The sequence below is a fragment of the Oncorhynchus nerka genome, linkage group LG7, assembly GCF_034236695.1.
Source record: "Oncorhynchus nerka isolate Pitt River linkage group LG7, Oner_Uvic_2.0, whole genome shotgun sequence".
Lineage (NCBI taxonomy): Eukaryota > Metazoa > Chordata > Actinopteri > Salmoniformes > Salmonidae > Oncorhynchus > Oncorhynchus nerka.
Genome location: NC_088402.1, coordinates 30,812,503 through 30,834,493, shown reverse-complemented (window position 1 = coordinate 30,834,493; position 21,991 = coordinate 30,812,503). Strand labels below are relative to the sequence as shown.

At 44.9% G+C, this 21,991-nt stretch overlaps 1 protein-coding gene across 9 annotated transcripts in view; it reads right to left on the bottom strand.

Annotated features, from left to right (window-relative positions):
- Positions 1-21,991, bottom strand: part of LOC115132127 (receptor-type tyrosine-protein phosphatase U-like) — a 310,999-nt gene that overhangs the window by 58,611 nt on the left and 230,397 nt on the right. For all 9 annotated transcript variants that reach the window (XM_065020406.1, XM_065020409.1, XM_065020410.1 and 6 more), the window contains exons 11-15: positions 20,212-20,413; positions 15,392-15,494; positions 14,498-14,789; positions 6,025-6,061; positions 1,535-1,673 (exon numbers count right to left, since the gene is read on the bottom strand). In XM_065020406.1, coding sequence (XP_064876478.1) covers positions 1,535-1,673; positions 6,025-6,061; positions 14,498-14,789; positions 15,392-15,494; positions 20,212-20,413 — 773 coding nt within the window. The remainder of the gene's footprint in view (positions 1-1,534; positions 1,674-6,024; positions 6,062-14,497; positions 14,790-15,391; positions 15,495-20,211; positions 20,414-21,991) is intronic.

Sequence of the window (21,991 nt, the reverse complement as noted above, 5' to 3'; positions counted from 1 at the left end):
TGGACTACAGGAAAAGGCAGGCCGAATATACCCCCATTAACATTGACAAGGCTGTAGTGGAGCGGGTCGAGAGTTTCAAGGTTCAAACTCATCACCAAAGAACTATCATGGTCCAAACACACCAAGACAGTCGTGAAGAGGGCACGACAACACCTTTTCCCCCTCAGGAGACTGAAAAGATTTGGCATGGGTCCCCAGATCCTCAAAAAGATCTAGAGTTGCACCATCGAGAGCATTCTGACTGGTGGCATCACAGCCTGGTATGGCAACGGCTCGGCATCTGAACGTAAGGCTCTACAAAGGGTAGTGCGTACAGCCCAGTACATCACCGGGGCCAAGCTTCCTGCCATCCAGGACCTATATACTAGGCGGTGTCAGAGGGCAGCCCCAAAAATTGTCAGAGACTCCAGTCACTAGAGTCATAGAGTGTTTTCTCTGCTACCGCACGGCAAGCGGTTCCGGAGCGCCAAGTCTAGGACCAAAAGGATCCTTAACAGCTTCTACCCCTAAGCCATAATAATGCTGAACAATTAATCCAATGGACACTGGACTATTTACATTGTTGATTAAGGGCTTGTAAGTAAGCATTTCACGGTAAAGTCTACACTTGTTGTATTCAGCTCATGTGACAAATAAAGTTTGATTTAATTTGACATTGACTGGGTTCCTAGCTAAATAGATTGATTAATATGCCAGGGAGCACAGGTACACATACAGCTGTCAACCAAGGTACAGTTAGCTCCACGTTCTACTGGTGGTTGGTTGGCTGGTTGCCATTGTGTTTACATAATCAACCATTTTCGGTAACTATGACTCTTCTCCTTGTGACGTCCAACCCTGCTTCTCTGACGTGCATCCCAGCTCCACTCCCTTCATCATGCAAAAACCTGAGGTGGTAATTCTATCGGAAAGGCAACAACAACCTTCCTCTCCAATGAATGGCTCAACCACAGGCACTGTGTTCACTGTGCACTGCACACCAACCCAGATGTGGCTATTATATCTGCTTTGACTTGAAAGAGCAATGGGATATCGTGGCCCTTGATGAAATACTGCACACTGAGTGTTGCTCTGCTAATATAACGGTAGAGGAAAAGGTTAGAGGAGGAATAAAGGAGGAGAGGAGAGTACAGTACTGCCAAACAGTATTTCCTGGTGGAACTTGGCCAATGATGCTGGAGTGTATAGAGTTTCTGGGATAGGTGTGCTGCAGCCAAAAAATAATACATTTATACCGGAAAAAGCTTGGCAACTATAACTGCACCATGTTTCACGAATAATACCGTGCCATGTGTGCAGTTTTGGAAGTAATATACTCCCCATTACCTGCCTAACTCCTAATTGAATGGAGTTGGACTAAGCCTGCCAAGAGGTGATAGAGAAATTACTTCCCTAATAGGATGCATTTAGTCACAGGCAGCTCTCTGGACGACCTCATGATCAGAATCACCGTTACACACACACACACACACACACACACACACACACACACACACACACACACCCCTCCACTCACCCATACCCCTCCACTTACCCCTTCTTGACGACGATGACGATGGCCCCCAGCAGCAGAATAAGGACCACCATTCCCCCAGCACAGGCCCCCAAGATCAGACCCATGTCCTCTGCATGTTGGGACACCTCCAGGGTCCTCTTATGGTCCTTACAGGCACCTACAGGGGAGAGACAACACTGTGTTAGCCTGCTGAACTAAAGCCAGCTGAACAGACCCCTTTTATGGTCCTTACAGGCATCTACAAAGGAGAGACATTAGGGAGGGAGGAAGGGGGGGTGGGGATATGGAGGGAGGGAAGGGAGCGAGGGAGCGAGAGAGAGAGAGAGAGATGAAGAGGTAATGCATGGTAGTGAAGCGCAGCTCTGCCTTTGTCCCTGACTGTGTTCCATAATAGGTAACAGGCTTGGATAAGGAGGAAGATTTTAAGCAGCTAACTAACCAGCGACAGTTGATACAGCCAGGGTGGAAAGCTGGACACACTTGGCCTACATGTGTTTAGAAAACACACCAATTACCTCAGCTAATAGCTAGCTGGAAGTTAATTGAGTCAACCATTTTCTATGCACATACTGTGGGGCAAAAAAAGTATTTAGTCAGCCACCAATTGTGCAAGTTCTCCCACTTAAAAAGATGAGAGAAGCCTGTAATTTTCATCATAGGTACACTTCAACTATGACAGACAAAATGAGAAAAAAAATCCAGAAAATCACATTGTAGGATTTTTTATGAATTTATTTTCAAATTATGGTGGAAAATAAGTATTTGGTCACCTAAAAACAAGCAAGATTTCTGGCTCTCACAGACTGTAATATCTTCTTTAAGAGGCTCCTCTGTCCTCCACTCGTTACCTGTATTAATGGCACCTGTTTGAACTTGTTATCAGTATAAAAGACACCTGTCCACAACCTCAAACAGTCACACTCCAAACTCCACTATGTCCAAGACCAAAGAGCTGTCAAAGGACACCAGAAACAAAATTGTAGACCTGCACCAGGCTGGGAAGACTGAATCTGCAATAGGTAAGCAGCTTGGTTTGAAGAAATCAACTGTGGGAGTAATTATTAGGAAATGGAAGACATACAAGACCACTGATAATCTCCCTCGATCTGGGGCTCCACTCAAGATCTCACCCCGTGGGGTCAAAATGATCACAAGATCCCAGAACCACACGGGGGGACCTAGTGAATGACCTGCAGAGAGCTGGGACCAAAGTAACAAAGCCTACCATCATTAACACACTACGCCGCCAGGGACTCAAATCCTGCAGTGCCAGACGTGTCCCCCTGCTTAAGCCAGTACATGTCCAGGCCCGTCTGAAGTTTGCTAGAGAGCATTTGGATGATCCAGAAGAAGATTGGGAGAATGTCATATGGTCAGATGAAACCAAAATATAACTTTTTGGTAAAAACTCAACTCGTCGTGTTTGGAGGACAAAGAATGCTGAGTTGCATCCAAAGAACACCATACCTACTGTGAAGCATGGGGGTGGAAACATCATGCTTTGGGGCTGTTTTTCTGCAAAGGGACCAGGACAACTGATCCGTGTAAAGGAAAGAATGAATGTGGCCATGTATCGTGAGATTTTGAGTGAAAACCTCCTTCCATCAGCAAGGGCATTGAAGATGAAACGTGGCTGGGTCTTTCAGCATGACAATGATCCCAAACACACCGCCCGGGCAACGAAGGAGTGGTTTCTTAAGAAGCATTTCAAGGTCCTGTAGTGGCCTAGCCAATCTCCAGGTCTCAACCCCATAGAAAATCTTTGGAGGGAGTTGAAAGTCTGTGTTGCCCAGCAACAGCCCCAAAACATCACTGCTCTAGAGGAGATCTGCATGGAGGAATGGGCCAAAATACCAGCAACAGTGTGTGAAAACCTTGTGAAGACTTACAGAAAACGTTTGAACTCTGTCATTGCCAACAAAGGGTATATAACAAAGTATTGAGATAAACTTTTGTTATTAACCAAATACTTATTTTCCACCGTAATTTGCAAATAAATTCATAAAAAATCCTACAATGTGATTTTCTTGATTTTTTTTCTCATTTTGTCTGTCATAGTTGAAGTGTACCTATGGTTAAAATTACAGGCCTCTCTCACCTTTTTAAGTGGGAGAACTTGCACAATTGGTGGCTGACTAAATACTTTTTTGCCCCACTATGTCATAGTCTCACAGTGTTCATTGTGTCTCTACATTTCCATCAGAGCTATGACAGCATGACATCTCTCTCATGGTGAATTTAGAGCTTCCGTGGTGTCATTTTCCAGAAATGTTTATTGACCGACTAGAGACAGAATTGGTTGAGAATTATAATCCTGTACACCTGCGAGCATACGCTTAATTAAAAGTCTTCTCTCTGATGGGTAAACAAAAAGGAAAGTGAATGAAATGGTCTATCACTGGAGGCACGAAGCCAAAACCAATTATCTACCTATTTTCACCATCCGTCCTTCTATCCTTTCAGCTGGATGTGGTCCTTTCTCCGTCAGCTCACTTACCATTTAAAAAATCTCTCTTTTGCCATCTCTCTCTTGTTTGCCATCTCTCTCTCTCTCTCTCTCTCTCTCTCTCTCTCTCTGTTTTGCTCACTCTGTCTCAATCCCTTTCTACCAGTTAGCTACAGCACAACCAATTTGAATAGCATCCATGTTTTCTTCTCTCCCTCCCACTAAGGCATAATATTTTGTCGGCATGGTGGGTAATTTTGCCTGAGCCTTAGAAGCCTGTTCAGGAAAACAGAGTGTGGCCTGCTGAAATCTGGATTGCAGATGATTGTAGCTCTGCTAGCTAGCTGGCTCTCTCTCCAGCCTCCAAGTCCCCTTTACTAATGTGTGTGTGAATCACTGTGTTCTTATTGACTCCTGCTGTAGGAAGCACGTTGCCATGCAAAAGTTTACACCACTAAATCTTTCTGCATGGAGGAAAGGTGGAGGGAGAGACAGAGAGAGTAAGAGGAGAGAGAATATATGAGAGAAAGTGTGTGAGAAAAAAGATTAGGATGGTGGGAGGAGGAACGAAAGGTGGTGGGACGGACAGGACATACATTTTATCTTCATCTGCCAGTGTTAGTATGTCATTAATCAGATATTGTGCTGTTGTCAGCCCGGAACACCTGAGGTGTGACACTAGTCTTCTAAAGACATCAGCATGCATCAATTTGGCTGGCGCCTAGCCTCCTTGGCTAGCTGAAACGAACGAGTGTGCTTGCGTACTCCCTTCAATGGCCTTTGCTTCAAAAACTAGAAAAAAAAGCAGCAATAGTACTGTTTGTCCATTTTGAGACGCCGTCGCCAGCATACACTTCCTCAACATGTCAATAATTGTGACGGTTTTGCCTTAAGCGGCCCGTCTCTTTCCCCATCGGTCTCCCTGCTTCACACTTGACATGAGCTCTATCCTTTCATTACGCAGTCACAGAGAGAGAGTGAAAAAGAGAGGGAGAGAGGGGGAGTGAAAGGGAGAGGGAGAGAGGGGGAGTGAAAGGGAGAGGGAGAGAGCGGGAGTGAAAGGGAGAGGGAGAGAGGGGGAGTGAAAGAGAAAGAGAGAGAGGGGGAGTGAAAGAGAGAGAGAGGGGGGTGAAAGAGGGAGACGGGGGAGTGAAAGAGAGAGGGGAAAATAAATGTGTGAGAGGAACATGTTATATGTGTGCATGTGTGTGGGCGTGTTAGAGAGAGATAAAGAAAGGTTGTATAATGAGAGAGCGAGAGAAGAAGCTTGAGGCGGACAGACAGACAATAAGACAAGCAAAGACAGAATGAGAGTGTGTGTGTGTGTGTGTGTGTGTGTGTGTGTGTGTGTGTGTGTGTGTGTGTGTGTGTGTGTGTGTGTGTGTGTGTGTGTGTGTGTGTGTGTGTGTGTGTGTGAAAAATAAAGAATGCCAGAGTACCCTGCCTCCTGAACCTCTCTTTCCCACCACCACAGAAACTGGAACAGCACCAATCTCTCCTTTCTCCCTTCCTCCCTCCACCATGCCACCTTGTCACCGCCACGTACCAAATTAAGGGTATTATAAATATGCTTCGTAGAACCAGCCTCTGAACACACACACAGATCCTCTGTCCTGATGGGGTGTAGTGCCAGCAGACAATGGCGAAGAGAGACTCTTTGATGTCAGGACGCTTCAAATAGCAGTGTGCAGGGAGAGAGAGAGAGAGAGAGAGTAGGGAGAGGAAGGAATCCAATTTCTACAGGGCTTCCTTCTCTAGTGTGCTCTTGATGCCAGGATGCATCAAATAACAGAAAGAATGCAGGAAGAGAGAAAGAAGGGAGAAGAAGGAATCTAATTTCTACAGGGTCCCCCCCTCTCTCTCACCCTCTCCCCCCACTCTCGCTCTCTCCCCTCTCTTTCTCGCTCTCTCTCAGCTTCATCTTTCAAAACGCATCAGTGTGTCTGTGAAACATCATGAAGCACAGAACATGTAAACACTGCTTTGCCAGAAAGCATTCTTATGTAGTCTATTTCTCAAAGCCTCTCAATGATGAAGATAGAAGGGAACGATCTGAATGTACCTTTACGGGCAATCCGGATGCAGTTCATTCTCGTCTCCTGAAACAAGAATGGGAGGTTCATTAGCATGGGATAACCACAAGCAAAAATAAAACACATCAAACACCTATTTTATAAGCATAGTACAGGTGTCAGAGCGTGTGTGTATCTGTGTGTGTCTTAGTCACCGAGTCCACCTCTGTGTGGTAAAGTGCAAACTAGCTAATTAAAAAACTCAGTCAGGGAAGAAAGCAGATGACATCTAATTTTAAATGTGATTGTGAGTGACCTGTCCTCTGTTCTCATCAACAACATCCGGACCCCTGGCCCACCCAACCCATTACACACAAGCCCCCCTCCTAACCCTCCACCTAGCTAGCCCATCACAGCGATACCAGAGACACATTGTCAAATTAAGATTAGCACATGCTAAATCAGGTTTTATACAAGGGGGGCAATTATGCTAATCTAATCGGAGCTCTGATATTGGAGTCAGAACCCTTTCACCTCAGCGCCTGCGAAATTGCCTTTTTTTAATTGAAAACCTGTTCTGGTTGGATCTGTATCCACCCACCTCTTAGTCAGTTGTATTTACCCACAATTCACAGGTTATTACAGCCCCACCTGCTGATATATCATGTGTCATCTTGTCCTCTGTCAAGGTTGACCTGACTCTGAGACAGCCCCTTTTGGCATTAAAACAGAGTGGATCCAAAATGGCACCCAATTCCATACATAGTACTCTGCTTATGACCCTGGTCAAAATAGAATGTTGGAGTTAGCCATAGTATCCTACTGACTGCTGATGACACCTCCCTGCCTGCTATGTTCTGATGTTATTTATAGAATGATCCTCAGATATGATGCCAATATTTCTAGCCGATATCACAGGTTGAGTGACAGGTAGCTGGTAGCAGAAGATGATTACGGTTGATAACTACATTGACAGGAAATTAACCAGCAGATCCGATAGTGGACAGAAGCATTTCAAGAAGCGGCAGCTGACTACGCTGTTTAATATCTTTAATATTGCATCAATAGAGAATTGGGAAAAGGGTCAAAAGATTTGTATCAAAACTATTAAGTAGTTGTTTGCAAGGTTGGTCTGGAAATTCTGTCGAAATATGTGTGACGGACACAGCAAAAGACACTGACAGATTATATACACTCCGTGGCCAGTTTATTCGGTACACCCATCTAGTACCGGGTCGAACCCCCCTTTGCCTCCAGAACATACTGAATTCTCTGGGGCATGTTGCTAAAATAATATCAATGTGCAAAGGAAAACGTCCTCACACCAGTACACCACCAGCCTGAACCGTTGACACCAGGCAGGATGGGGCCATGGACTCATGCTGCTTGGCCAAATCCTGACTCTGCCGTCAGCATGACGCAACAGGAACCGGGAATCGTCGGACCAGGCAATGGTTTTCCGCTCCTCAATTGTCCAGTATTGGTGATGGCATGCCCACTGGAGCCGCTTCTTCTTGTTTGTAGCTGATAGGAGTGGAACCTGCTTTGGTGCTCTGCGTTGTGCATTCAGAGATGCCTTTCTGCACACCACTGTTGTACTGTGCCGTTATTTGCCTGTTTGTAGCCCGCCTGCTGGCTTGCACATTCTTGCACACACCGATAAATCCATGATTATTTAGAATTTCAATAAGCATTTTTCTACGGCTGGCCATGTTTTCCACCTGGCTACCCCTACCCCAGTAAACAGCCCTGCACCCCCCACAGCAACTTATCCAAGCCTCACCATTTCTCCTTCACCCAAATCCAGGTAGCTAATGTTCTGCAAGAGCTGCAAAATCTGGACCCCTACAAATCAGCCGGGCTAGACAATCTGGACCCTCTCTTTCTAAAATTATCCGCCAAAATTGTTGCAACCCCTATTACTAGCCTGTTCTACCTCTCTTTCGTATCGTCTGAGATTCCCAAAGATTGGAAAGCTGACACTCTAGACCCAAACTGCTACAGACCTATATCTATCCTACCCTGCCTTTCTAATGTTTTCGAAATCCAAGTTAACAAACAGATCACCGACCATTTCGAATCCCACCGTACCTTTTCTGCTATGCAATCTGGTTTTCGAGCTGGTCATGGGTGCACCTCAGCCACGCTCAAGGTCCTAAACGATATCACAACCGCCATCGATAAGAGACAATACTGTGCAGCTGTATTCATCGACCTGGCCAAGGCTTTCGACTCTGTCAATCACCACATTCTTATCGGCAGACTCAACAGCGTTGGTTTCTCAAATGACTGCTTCGCCTGGTTCACCAACTACTTCTCTGAAAGAGTTCAGTGTGTCAAATCGGAGGGCATGTTGTCCGGTCCTCTGGCAGTCCTGGGGGTGCCACAGGTTTCAATCCTCGGGCCGACTCTCTTCTCTGTATACATCAATGATGTCGCTCTTGCTGCTGGTGATTCTCTGATCACCCTCTACGCAGACGACACCATTCTGTATACTTCTGGCCCCTCTTTGGACACTGTGTTAACTAACCTCCAGAAGAGCTTCAATGCCATACAACTCTCCTTCCGTTGCCTCCAACTGCTCTTAACTGCAAGTAAAACTAAATGCATGCTCTTCAACCAATCGCTGCCCGCACCTGCCCGCCTGTCCAGCATCACTACTCTGGACAGTTCTGACTTAGAATATGTGGACAACAACAAATACCTAGGTATCTGGTTCAACTGTAAACTCTCCTTCCAGACTCACTTTAACCTGTTGAGTGTAGGGGGCAGTATTTGATGTTTGGATGAAAAACATACCCAAATAAAACTGCCTATTTCTCAGGCCCAGAAACTAGAATATGCATATAATTGGCAGATTAGGATAGAAAACACTCTAAAGTTTCCAAAACTGTCAAAAATATTGTCTGTGAGTATAACAGTACTGATATTGCAGGCGAAAACCTGAGGAAAATCCAAAGAGGAAGTGCCTTCTATTTTGAAAGCTCCATTTTCCATTGCATGCCTTCCCTACATTTAAAGGGAAATCAACCAGATTCCTTTTCCTATGGCTTCCACATGGTGTGACCAGTCTTTAGACATAATTTCAGGCTTTTATTCTGAAAAACGAGCGAGAACCATCACATCGCGTCAGTGGAAGGCGCCAGCAGAGTTTTGCATGCCCTTGCAGTTTGGAGCAGACATTTTCTCTCTCACTCCTATTGAAAAAGCTACGCTCCGGTTGAAATATTATCGATTATGTATTGTAAAAACAACCTGAGAATTGATTTAAAAAAACATTTGACATGTTTCTACGAACTTTACGGATACTATTTGGAATTTTCGTCTGCCCCGTCGTGACCGCTGGAGCCTTTGGATTTCTGAACATAACGCTCCAACCAAATGTAGGTTTTTGGATTTAAAAATAATCTTTATGGAACAAAAGGAACATTTATTGTGTAACTGGGAGTCTCATGAGTGCAAACATCGAAAGATCATCAAAGGCAAGCGATTCCTTTTATTGCTTTTCTGACTTTCGTGACCAATCTACTTTGCTGCTAGCTGTTTGTAATGTTTTGTCTGCTGAGAGAGATGTCCTAACATAAACGCTTGGAAATCTGACACACCAGGTGGATTAACAACAAGCTAAGCTGTGTTTTGCTATATTGCACTTGTGATTTCATGAAAATTAAATATATTTAGTAAATTAATTTGAATTTGGCGCTCTGCAATTCAGCGGATGTTGACGAAAATGATCCCGCTAACGGGGTGGGTGTGCCAAGAAGTTAAAACCACTTAACCTCTTACCTCTACCTGGGACGCTTGCGTCCCAACTAGAGCTCTGGAAATGCAAATGCGCTACGCTAAATGCTAATAGTATTAGTTAAAACTCAAAAGTTCATTAAAATACACATGCAGGGTATCAAATTAAAGCTACACTCGTTGTGAATCCAGGCAACAAGTCAGATTTTTAAAATGCTTTTCGGCGACAGCATGAGAAGCTATTATCTGATAGCATGCACCAATACACTACAACAGAAAAGCACAGCAGGGGACGTAAACAAAATAATTAGCATTTCGGCGTTACACAAACCGCACAATAAAATAGAAAACAGTCATTACCTTTCACCATCTTCTTTGTTGGCACTCCTAGATGTCCCATAAACACTATTGGGTCTTTATTTCGATTAAATCGGGCCATATAAAGCCAAGATATCGTTATATGTAGACTGTGTGATAAACGAAAAAAACAGCGATTTCACAACGTAACGTCATTTTTTAAAATTCAAAAAGTAGACGATAAACTTTCACAAAACACTTGAAATACGTTTGTAATGCTACTTTAGGTATTAGTAAACGTTAATAAGCGATAAAAATCATCCGTAGGCGATGTACATATCATTAGCTGTCGTCTTGGAAAAAATTTCAGGAGAGAGCTCTTCCGGAATGATCTGGGCGGAGACCGGAGGTACGTCGTGCCCCTCTTTCGGTTCAACCAAGAATCAAAGAGGATTAAATTCACAAGATACTCGACTACATGGGGATGCTGTGGGAGTTGAATGCTCGGTCTTATCTAATTCGGCTCACTGTTAACAATTGCTGGAAGTGGCGCAAGGATATTTATTTCCATTTTCTGTGTTCAGGTTTTCCTGCGCTTTCCGATGTAACGCACGTTATGTAATAGCCACAGTCGTGATTTAACCAGTTTTAAAAACGTCCGAGGGTTTCCTATACACACATTCTAACCATATGAACGTACTATATTCCTGGCATGAGTAGCAGGGCGCTGAAATGTTGCGCGATTTTTAACAAAATGTTCAAAAAAGTAGAGGGTAGGAGCAACTAGTTGCTTAGGGCTTACTTTTTCGAACATTCTGTTAAAAATCGCGCAACATTTCAGCGTCCTGCTACTCATGCCAGGAATATAGTATATGCATATGATTAGTATGTGTGGATAGAAAACACTCTGGCGTTTCTAAAACTGGTTAAATCACGGCTGTGACTATAACAGAACGTGTGTTTCGTCGAAAACCGCAAGGAAAACTGATCACCAAAAACTGGAAAAAATATCAATGCGCCGCTTGCATGTATTGTCTATGGGACAGCAAATTAGATGGGGCCGGGATTGCAAGTCCTACAGATTCCACACGATGTCGCCAGTCTTGTCAATTTCCTGGGGGTTGTTTCTTGGTCAAACGAGTAAGAGAGACCCCATTCCTTCCGGTCTCCGACAGGATGTTTTGGAAGAGAGATTTCCGACCATGATTTGAAGACGTGGAGCTATTGAATACATATCGCCCCGTGATCAATTTGATAGATTATTAATGTTTACTAATACCTAAAGTTGGATTACAAAAGTATTTCGAAGTGTTTTGTGAAAGTTTATCGTCAACTTTTTTAATTAAAAAAAATGACGTTGCGTTTTAAAACGCTGTTTTTTTCTGGATCACACACTTTTCATAGATCGATATTTTGGGTATATATGGACCGATTTAATCGAAAAAAAGACCCAATAGTGATGTTTATGGGACATATAGGAGTGCCAACAAAGAAGCTCGTCAAAGGTAATGAATGTTTTATATTTTATTTCTTCGTTTTGTGTAGCGCCGGCTATGCTAATTATTTTGTTTACGTCCCCTTCAGGTATTTCGGGGTGTTGCATGCTATCAGATAATAGCTTCTCATGCTTTCGCCGAAAAGCATTTTAAAAATCTGACTTGTTGGCTAGATTCACAATGAGTGTAGCTTTAATTCAGTACCCTGCATATGTGTTTTAATGAACGTTTGAGTTTTAACGAGTGCTATTAGCATTTAGCGTAGCGCATTTGCATTTCCAGATGGCTAGATGGGACGCATGCGTGTCGGGTGGGCTTAAGAGGTTTTAAGCATCTCCAATCAAAAATGTAATCTAGAATCGGCTTCCTGTTTCGCAAGAAAGCATCCTTCACTCATGCTGCCAAACATACCCTTGTAAAACTGACTATCCTACCGATCCTAGACTTCGCCGATGTCATTTACAAAATAGCCTCCAAAACTCAGCAAATTGGATGCAGTCTATCACAGTGCCATCTGTTTTGTCACCAAAGCCCCATATACTACCCACCACTGCGACCTGTATGCTCTCATTGGCTGGCCCTCGCTTCATATTCGTCGCCAAACCCACTTGCTCCAGGTCACCTATAAGACTTTGCTTGGAGAAGACCCACCTTATCTCAGCTCACTGGTCACCATAGCAGCACCCACCCGTAGCACGCGCTCCAGCAGGTATATTTCACTGGTCACCCAAAGCCAATTCCTCATTTCCTCTCCTTCCAGTTCTCTAATGCCAATGACTGGAACGAACTGCAAAAATCACTGAAGCTGGAGACTCATATCTCCCTCACTAATTTTAAGCACCAGCTGTCAGAGCAGCTCACAGATCACTGCACCTGTAAATAGCCCATCTGTAAATAGCCCATCCAACTACCTCATCTCCATACTCTAATTTTATTTATTTTGCTCCTTTGCATCCCAGTATCTCTACTTGCACACTCATCTTCTGCACATCAATCACTCAAGTGTTTCATTGCTATATTGTAATTATTTCGCCACTATGACCTATTTATTGCTTTACCTCCCTTATCCTACCTCATTTGCACACAGACTTTTTCTATTGTATTATTGACCGTATGTTTGTTTATTCCATGTGTAACTCTGTGCTGTTGTTTGTGTTGCGCTGCTTTGGTTTATCTTGGCCAGTTCGGAGTTGTAAATGAGAACTTGTTCTCAACTAGCCTACCTGGTTAAATAAAGTATAAATAAATAAATAAATAAATTCTCCTTCGACCTCTCGTCAACGTTTTCGCTCACAGGACTGCCGCTGTCTGGATGTTTATTGTTTGTCGGCCCATTCTCTGTTAACACTACTGTCGTGCGTTTCTGACATACTGGAACCGGCGGGCCTGGCACCTGTGATCATACCACGCTCAAAGTCGCTTAGCTCACTCTTTGCCCATTCTAACATTCAATCAAACAGTAACTGAATGCCTCGATGCCCGTCTGCTTGTTTTATATAGCAAGTGTCTCAGTGTCTGTAGGAGTGTGTTTGTGATGTGTGTGTGATGTGTGTGTGGGTATGTGTCTGAGCACTTCTGTGTTTTATAAAGAACTGATTGCACCAATCTTGCTGTATTTCAAGCTCCAGTAAAGACATCCGTCAAAGCAATTACAGTTCCATTCAGTGGCAGCAGCAGCTCTCAGAGCCATGGTTCTGGAAATCTACAGCTAATTATCCTGAATAATTGTCAAAAAATGATTTGGTTCCCCCTTTTTGCAGAGCCAGCAAATATATATATATATATATATATATATATATATATATATATATACACACACACACACACACACACACCGCAAGTCCAGGCTGATTTGAATAGAGAAGTTTTAGAAACAGATTGAGATAAAATTGCTCGCAGGGCAGACAGAGAAACACTAATATACATGAATTAGAATATTCCAATCTTATGAGCTGCTTTGTCAGGATGGAATAGAACGGTGGCTAAGAGTGCTCTAAGAGGTAGGTAAACGTACAACTATAATAACACAGTCATAATGACACACACACACACACACACACACACACACACACACACACACCAAAAAAAAACATTTAATTGGGTATTAAGGGAGGACGGAGGAGTCATTAGAACTGCAAGCCACTGACGTCAAAGGGTTCAGTATTAGTTTTAATGATCGATAGTTGAGACAGACAAGAGATTGAGTCAGAGTGTGATTCAGAAGACAGACACACACTGAGGATAAGTCCTTGACATTACAGCCAAGGGAAGTTAGTCATTCCAGCATTACAACCTATGGAAACTTCTAACCTGTGGTGCTTTTCCCCTACTGAATCCTAGCAACCAGGTAGGAAGCACGTGTTTGACCGGTTCTGCCCTGGGACTCTCTCTGATGCATTTTGACCCAGGCGATTGCAGTACAATGACTGAAGACGCAGTTTCCAAACCGCCTTGGCGCACACCTTTTACTAAACACTTTTTAAATAAATATGCAGCTACCAGAGTCATATGGTCATACTGTATATATGATGCATGATATCCAACTCTCTCTGAGAGGCTGAAGCCAGGCAGACCAGACTGTAGTCATTTAGCTCCATATGGGCTTTATGATTGAAACAGCACCTGGCCCACTACTTCCTCTTTTTATCTACCTTAAGTCTCATTTCAGTTTCCTCTAGGAAGCAGGCTCAGAGGGGACAGAGAAAGAAAGAAAGAAAGAAAGAAAGAAAGAAAGAAAGAAAGAAAGAAAGAAAGAAAGAAAGAAAGAGACAGAGAGAGAGTCCAGAACAGCCTGAGTTTCAGAGCTGAAGTACTTCTCTCCTACAGCTACAGTTTGACCTTCTCAATTCAATAACACTTGATTTGTCCCAAAGGACTGTAGTTTAGCCTGGTCCCCTGATCTGTCCGTGCTGTCTTGCTTACTCCTATGGCATGTTTGACAAAGTCTCCAGACTTGACTCAGACTTTATTGACAGGTCAATAAACTCACCCCTCTGAAGTTGCTTATAGCCTGGAAGAAGACCAGGTAGTTCTTGGAGGGGTCCAGGGGAGTGTTCCAGTAGCCGTTATAGGTGTGGTTGTCCCCTACGGTGAACGGAGTGGCCTCAGGGAGACTGGAGGGGGGAAGCTCAGCTGTGTAGTAGTGGGACTTAGACTGAGCCTCCACCTGAGACGCTGGCACAGGGAAACAGTCTGACCCGCTACCCAGCTCCCTCCTCCTCCTCCTGCTCCTCCTGACCCGCCTGGAACCGTCTTCTTCTACTACCACCACCTGGTACGCACTGCGGGGAGAGGGATGACAACAGACTGGTAGGTGATTACTACGCTGGAAACAAATGGCCCTCTTAAAGGGGAAATCTGCATTAGCTACATCCATTTTTGGACTTAGTTATATAGATTCTTAAAGAATCCAACTTAAAAATGCCTCAATGAGCTTTGTTCAACTGTTGTACCCCATCAGAACCCAAAATATAATGTTGTTTTACTCCAATGTTTGTAAACAAAGTAACACTCTATAGCCTCAAAACATGGTTAAGACTTTAATTTTGATATCATGGATGGTCAGTCCTTGCATCCATAGCTCGGTCTATGAATGTGAGAGTGCCAGGCCCATCTCTCAGCTTTATAACGAAACAGTGGTGGGGAGAATACTTTATTGTTGTTTCAACTACGGATTGTCCCTTTAAGGTCACCCTTGTAAAAAAAGTTCTCAAAGACACTTCCTGATTTAAATAAAAGGTGGAATAAAATAAGAAACACAAATCAAATAGCAATGACATTTATTCAAAACATTCTTGTTATACAAGTGAATATATTTATCAAGTGGTAGACATGAGTGACCGTTGTGTGAGGCCTATTACTGTGATTAGTAATGTGACTGTACCTGACTGGTGCTCCTCTGCCCAGCGCTGGTCTCAACAGCACCGTGATGGTGCTCTCTGACTCACTGAGTGGGGCTGGGACATCCTCATAGTCAAACACTGGGGCTGAGAGAGGAGGAAGGGAGAGAGAGGAGATAAAGAGGTAGAGCAGGATATAGTGTGTGTGTGTGTGTGTGTGTGTGTGTGTGTGTGTGTGTGTGTGTGTGTGTGTGTGTGTGTGTGTGTGTGTGTGTGTGTGTGTGTGTGTGTGTGTGTGTGTGTGTGTGTGTGTGTGAGTGAGTGAGTGAGTGAGTGAGTGAGTGAGTGAGTGAGTGAGTGAGTGAGTGAGTGAGTGAGTGAGTGAGTGAGTGAGTGAGTGAGTGAGTGAGTGAGTGAGAGAAAGAAAGAGAGAGAGAGGAACAAAGAGAGAAAGAGAGGAACAAAGAGAGAGAAAGAGAGAGGAACAAAGAGAGAGAAAGAGAGAGGAACAAAGAGAGAGAAAGAGAGAGAAAGAGAGAGATAGAACATGAGAGAGAAAGAGATAGAAAATGATGTTAAAAGAAACAATCACATATAACACAGGAAGTGGGATAAAACTCATTCACATAGACAGCTGCAGGACATTCCCATAATTATTCACAGGGACGATAAGAATCCCCTGTAATTACAATACATCCCACAGCCACACCCCCTTGAACAGGACTGCAGACTGGAACATACCTTGGTGAGCTCCCATCTATGGGGAACACACACACATTGTGTTCCCGTCTCTGTTTACCGTTAAAAGACAATTAGCAAAGGAGCAGCCAGCCAATAAAAAACATGAGCTTTCACAGTAAAGAAAGATTATTAATAATCAGCTAAACCAACAGCCTCTGAAATGAAAGGATGCAAGACTTCACTCTCACACAGTCATGCGCATGTGCACAGGTTCCTTTCACACTCTTCCCAGTGTGGTAGCCAGGGCGCCAAAACAGCGGAGAAGTTTTGCCTCCCGCTTCAACGCTCTTAGCTGTTGTGGAAATTGATTACTCATATCGCGGAGTCTACCTGGTGTTGTTTTTCCATTTTGGGTCAGAAGAAAAGGGGTTCTTTGGCTGTTCCCATAGGATAACTGTTTTTTTGGTTCCAAGTAGAACCCTTTTGGGTTCCATGTAAAACCCTTTCCACAAAAGGTTCTACATGGAACCCAAGTGAATGCAGGTGAAATCTACGATCCCCTATTGATGTCACTTGTTAAATCCACTTCAATCAGTGTTGATGAAGAGGAGGAGACAGGTTAAAGAAGGATTTTTAAGCCTTGAGACAATTGAGACATGGATTGTGTATGTGTGCTATTCAAAGGGAGAATGGGGAAGACAAAAAATGTAAGTGCCTTTGAACGGGGTATGGTAGTAGGTGTCAGGCGCACCGGTTTTGTCACGCCCTGATCTGAGTATTCTTGGTTTTCTTTATATATTTTGGTTAGGTCAGGGTGTGACATGGGTGATGAATGTGTTTTTGTACTGTCTAGGGGTTTGTAGGTTTATGGGGTTGTTTACCATCTAGGTGTTTATGTATGTCTATGGTTGCCTAGATTGGTTCTCAATTAGAGGGAGCTGTTTATCGTTGTCTCTTATTGGGAACCATATTTAGGCAGACATCTTCTTTGGGTATTTCGTGGGTGATTGTCTATGTGATGTTGCATGTTTGCACTCAGTATTTATAGCGGTCACGTTCGTTTTGATATTTTGTTTGTTTGTTTAGTGTACTTCGTGTTTGTTTTCATCTATCATTAAAAGGATGTATTCACATCACGCTGCGCTTTGGTCTCCTCACTACGACGATCGTGACAGAATAACCCTCCAACAATGGACCAAGCAGCGTGGTAAAGGCCAGCAGCAGCTGCGGCAAAGAATGCAGGACTCATGGACTTGGGAGGAGATTCTGGACGGTGAAGGACCCTGGGCACAGCCAGGGGAATATCGCCGCCCCAAAGCAGAGCTGGAGGCAGCGAAAGCAGAGAGGTGCCGGTATGAGGAGGCAGCAAGGCAGCGTGGCTGGAAGCCCGAGAGGCAGCCCCAAAAATTTCTGGGGAGTGTGGTGAAGCCAGGTAGGAGACCTGCGCCAACTTCCCGTGCTTACCGGAGAGAGAGAGGGACCGGGCAGGCACTGTGTTATGCGGTGGAGCGCACAGTCTCCCCAGTGCGTGTGCATAGCCCGGTGCGGTACATTCCAGCTCCTCGTATCGGCCGGGCAAGAGTGGACATCGAGCCAGGTGCCATGATGCCGGCTTTACGCATCTGGTCTCCAGTGCGTCTCCTCGGGCCGGCGTACATGGCACCAGCCTTACGTATGGTGTCCCCTGTCCTGAGCCACCAGAGTCTCCCGTCTGTCCTGAGCCGCCAGAGTCTCCCATCTGTCCTGAGCCGCCAGAGTCTCCCGTCTGTCCTGAGCCGCCAGAGTCTCCCGTCTGTCCTGAGCCGCCAGAGTCTCCCGTCTGTCCTGAGCCGCCAGAGTCTCCCGTCTGTCCTGAGCCGCCAGAGTCTCCCGTCTGTCCTGGGCCGCCAGAGTCTCCCGTCTGTCCTGAGCCGCCAGAGTCTCCCGTCGGCTAGGAGCCGCCAGAGTCTCCCGTCAGCCAGGAGCCTCCAGAGTCGCCAGTCAGCCAGGAGCCACCAGAGCCGTCAGCCAGCCAGGAGCCGCCAGAGCCGTCAGTCAGCCAGAAGCCGCCAGAGCCGCCTGTCACACCTGCGATGCCGGAGTCGCCCTCCTGTCCGGAGCCGCCGGAGACTCCCTCCTGTCCGGAGCTGCCAGAGTCGCTCCTCAGTCCAGAGGCGCCTTTCCGTCCAGTAGCGCTCTCTACGATGATCTTCAGTCCGGGGCCCGCTGCGAGGGTCCCCGCTCCTGAGGCGCCACCTAAGTGGGCCAAGACTGCGGTAGAGCGGGGTCCACGTCCCGCACCCGAGCCGCCGCCGTGAAAGAGGCCCACCCGGACCCTCCCCTTTACATGAGGTTTTTGCGGCCGAAGTCCGCACCTTTGTGGGGGGGTACTGTCACGCCCTGACCTGAGTATTCTTTGTTTTCTTTATATATTTTGGTTAGGGTGATGTATGTGTTTTTGTACTGTCTAGGGGTTTGTAGGTTTATGGGGTTGTTTTACCATCTAGGTGTTTATGTATGTCTATGGTTGCCTAGATTGGTTCTCAATTAGAGGCAGCTGTTTATCGTGGTCTCTGATTGGGAAGCATATTTAGGCAGCCATCTTCTTTGGGTATTTCGTGGGTTATTGTCTATGTGATGTTGCATGTTTGCACTCAGTATTTATAGAGGTCACATTTGTTTTGATATTTTGTTTGTTTGTTTAGTGTACTTCGTGTTTGTTTTCATCTATAATTAAAAGGATATATTGGCATCACGCTGCACTTTGGTCTCCTCACTACAACGATCGTGACTGGTTTGAGTGTGTCAAGAACTGCAACGCTGCTGAGTTTCGCGCTCAACAGTTTCCCGTGTGTATCAAGAATGGCCCACCACCGAAAGACAGCTGTGGGAAGCATTGGAATCAACATGGGCCAGCATCACTTGTGGAACGCTTTCGGCACCTTGAAGAGTCCATTCCCCGACGAATGGGGGTGCAACTCAATATTAGGAAGATGTTCCTAATGTTTTGTACACTCAGTTGAGGTTAAACCCAAAAATATTAGACAGAGTAAGAGTGTAACATACACATTCATGGCTAGTACTAACTCAGTATGGAGAAACTGGAGAAGGTGTGTAGTATGGCTGGATTCAATACCTTCAACCGCAGCATAGAAAACCAAGCCTTTGTAAATGTATGAAGGACCGAGGTTTAAGACCATTGAAGAAAGCACACTTTCCTTTATTGTGGTGGGTTTAAGAGGGCATGTTAGAGAAATACATGAATAGAGTTAAGTGGAAAGGCTAGAGAGAGAGAGATGAGACAGGTCAGAGGTGACAGTTGCTGTACTTTATCCACAGCAGCTCACAGGTCATGGGTCAAGCACTGACTGTGGCTCAATAGAGAAGACCTGTACAACCACGCAAAAGTGAAGGAGATGGACTGAGCCAGTGGGATTCATCCAGCCATACATGCTCCACCATGATGTTATTTCATACTTTAATGCCACATTCTGTCATTTGTTTTACAACCAAACTCTTCATTCATTTAAATGGTCATTGAACAGCAGTGACTATTGCAGATTGTACATTTAAAGGGGTGGAAAAGCCACAGGTCGTTAACTTGCCTCCTCGTGCAATAGATTTATCTTGATTCTAGAGTGACTCACTCAACTAACTGGCCATTAATTCCCAGTAAATGGTATTGTTTCTCACGAAACGGGGGAAAGAAGAAATGCAAATCGGACACCCAGGGGCTGCTATTGTCAGGTGCTTTAGAAAAGTTGAAAGAATACCTACCCCACACCGTGTTTGGAAACGATCATACTGAATATTTATTTGTGTGCCAAAGTTCAGGCCTCCCGGTCTTGCTCTGACGCAGGTTGTGAGGATAGAACATTAGTGCAAAAATAGGTATGGGATCATTCACAAGCTCACTGTGTGGGAGAAGGGAACATATTTTATTTGAACAAGACCCAGGAACCCAATGCTATCCTGATGCAGTGAAAAAGGGTGAAAAATAATCTAAACATAAAGTAAGCTTTATTTTTGGGGACCTACCACATTTTTGCTTACACAGAGTCAGTCCCATCTCTCAGGACAGAACAAGGAACAAGTCATCAAGTCAAACAACCCACAGCAACCCCTCTAGTCTACCCCCAGCTTCATTCTCAGCCCCAGCCCTAACCCTGAGGCGTCAGTCACTGCTTATTCCATAGAACCTCACCGGAGATGTTGGTGGTGATCTCAGTGAGGGCGGTCTGTCCGAAGCCCTTGGCGGTGCGAGCTCTAACAGACACCAGGTAGGTGGTGCCGGGGTGTAGGCCAGAGAACATGTGGTATGTTTCGTTCCTCAGTTTGGAAACGGTACGGCGAGGGCCTGGTACGTTGATACCTGGGTCAGATGACTCGATGCCCTGATAACTGATCTGGGAGACCGGGAACAAAACACAGACAAATAGGGTCACAATGCTGTGTTGTTGTTGTTGTAGTAGTAAGAGTATTGTTGTTCAAACAGATTTAGGAACAAGGAACAAAACACAAACCATAGATTCACAATGAGTAGTCTCTGATGACAAACTGTGAACATAGATGAAAATGAGACTTGATTCCGCTACCTGAGATCATTTGATAGGTGTTGTTAGTGTTGTTAGTGTTGTTAGTGTTATTGTTCTTGGAGGAGAAAGAGATGTTTTGCTGTGGGTTGTTTCAATGTGGGGAGTCAAGCAGATATTTTACAAATGAGGTGGTGTTACTGTGTCTCTGACTGTGCCTGCCTACCTGGCACCCCAACCCACAGTGACAACATGCAGCCCAGAATGAGATCATTCCTGTTATCATCATGTGTTACTGAAGGAAGCACTCAGAACATCTCCTCTGTCACCACGCAGACAACCAACACACCCCAATTATTTCTGCTGCTGTTCTTTTCTGCTTCACTCTCCTTTCTTTTCTCAGAGAGCCCGTTCTCAGTGCCTCTCTCTTCTAATGTTCCTCTCTTCTCTTCTTTCCCTCGCTCTCTTCCCCCATCTCCCTTCTCTCTCTCTCCCCTCTCTTCTCGCTCTTCTCTATCCACTCACCAGGCAGCTCTGACACGTCCTTGTTTCTCATTCTCCTCTCTCCTGATTCATCTGTCTATTCTCACTCCTCCATTCCTCCCTTCTTTCACAGACTGCCTAAATTCATCTTCCCACTTCTCATCATCTTCTCCCTATTCCTACTGCATCTTTCTTTTCCTTTCTCAACCTTCAACAATTTCTTCATTTCATCATTCTATCTATCAGTCTCTCTCCATCTCACTATTTACATGTCTCATGCAGTACTTTATCCACAGCAGCTCACAGGTCATGGGTCAAGCACTGACTGTGGCTCAATAGAGAAGACCTGTACAACCACGCAAAAGTGAAGGAGATGGACTGAGCCAGTGGGATTCATCCAGCCATACATTGAGTGACTCACTCAACTAACAGGCCATTAATTCCCAGTAAATGGTATTGTTTCTCACGAAACGGGGGGGAAGGAAGAAATGCAAATTGGACACCCAGGGGCTGCTATTGTCAGGTGCTTTAGAGAAGTTGAAAAGCTACCACACTCCATGTTTGGAAATGATCCTACTGTATATTATGAGGCTAAAACATTGGTGAAAAAATAGGTATGGGATCATTCGCAAGCTCACTGTGTGGGAGAAGGGAACATATTTTCCTTGAACAAGACCCAGGAACCCTATGCTATCCTGATGCAATGAAAACGTAAACATAAAGAAAGCTTTTGAAACATCTTTGTGTGGACCTACCACGGCAAATCTGACCACGAATCCATTTTGTTGCTCCCAGCCTATAGACAGAAACTAAAAGAGGAAACGCACGTGCTCATTCTGATTCCAAACTTCAAGATTTCTTCGATCACGTGGACTGGGATATGTTCCGGATAGCCTCAGACAACATTGATTTATACGCTGATTCGGTGAGAGAGTTTATTAGCATGTGCATCGGTGATGCTGTACCCAC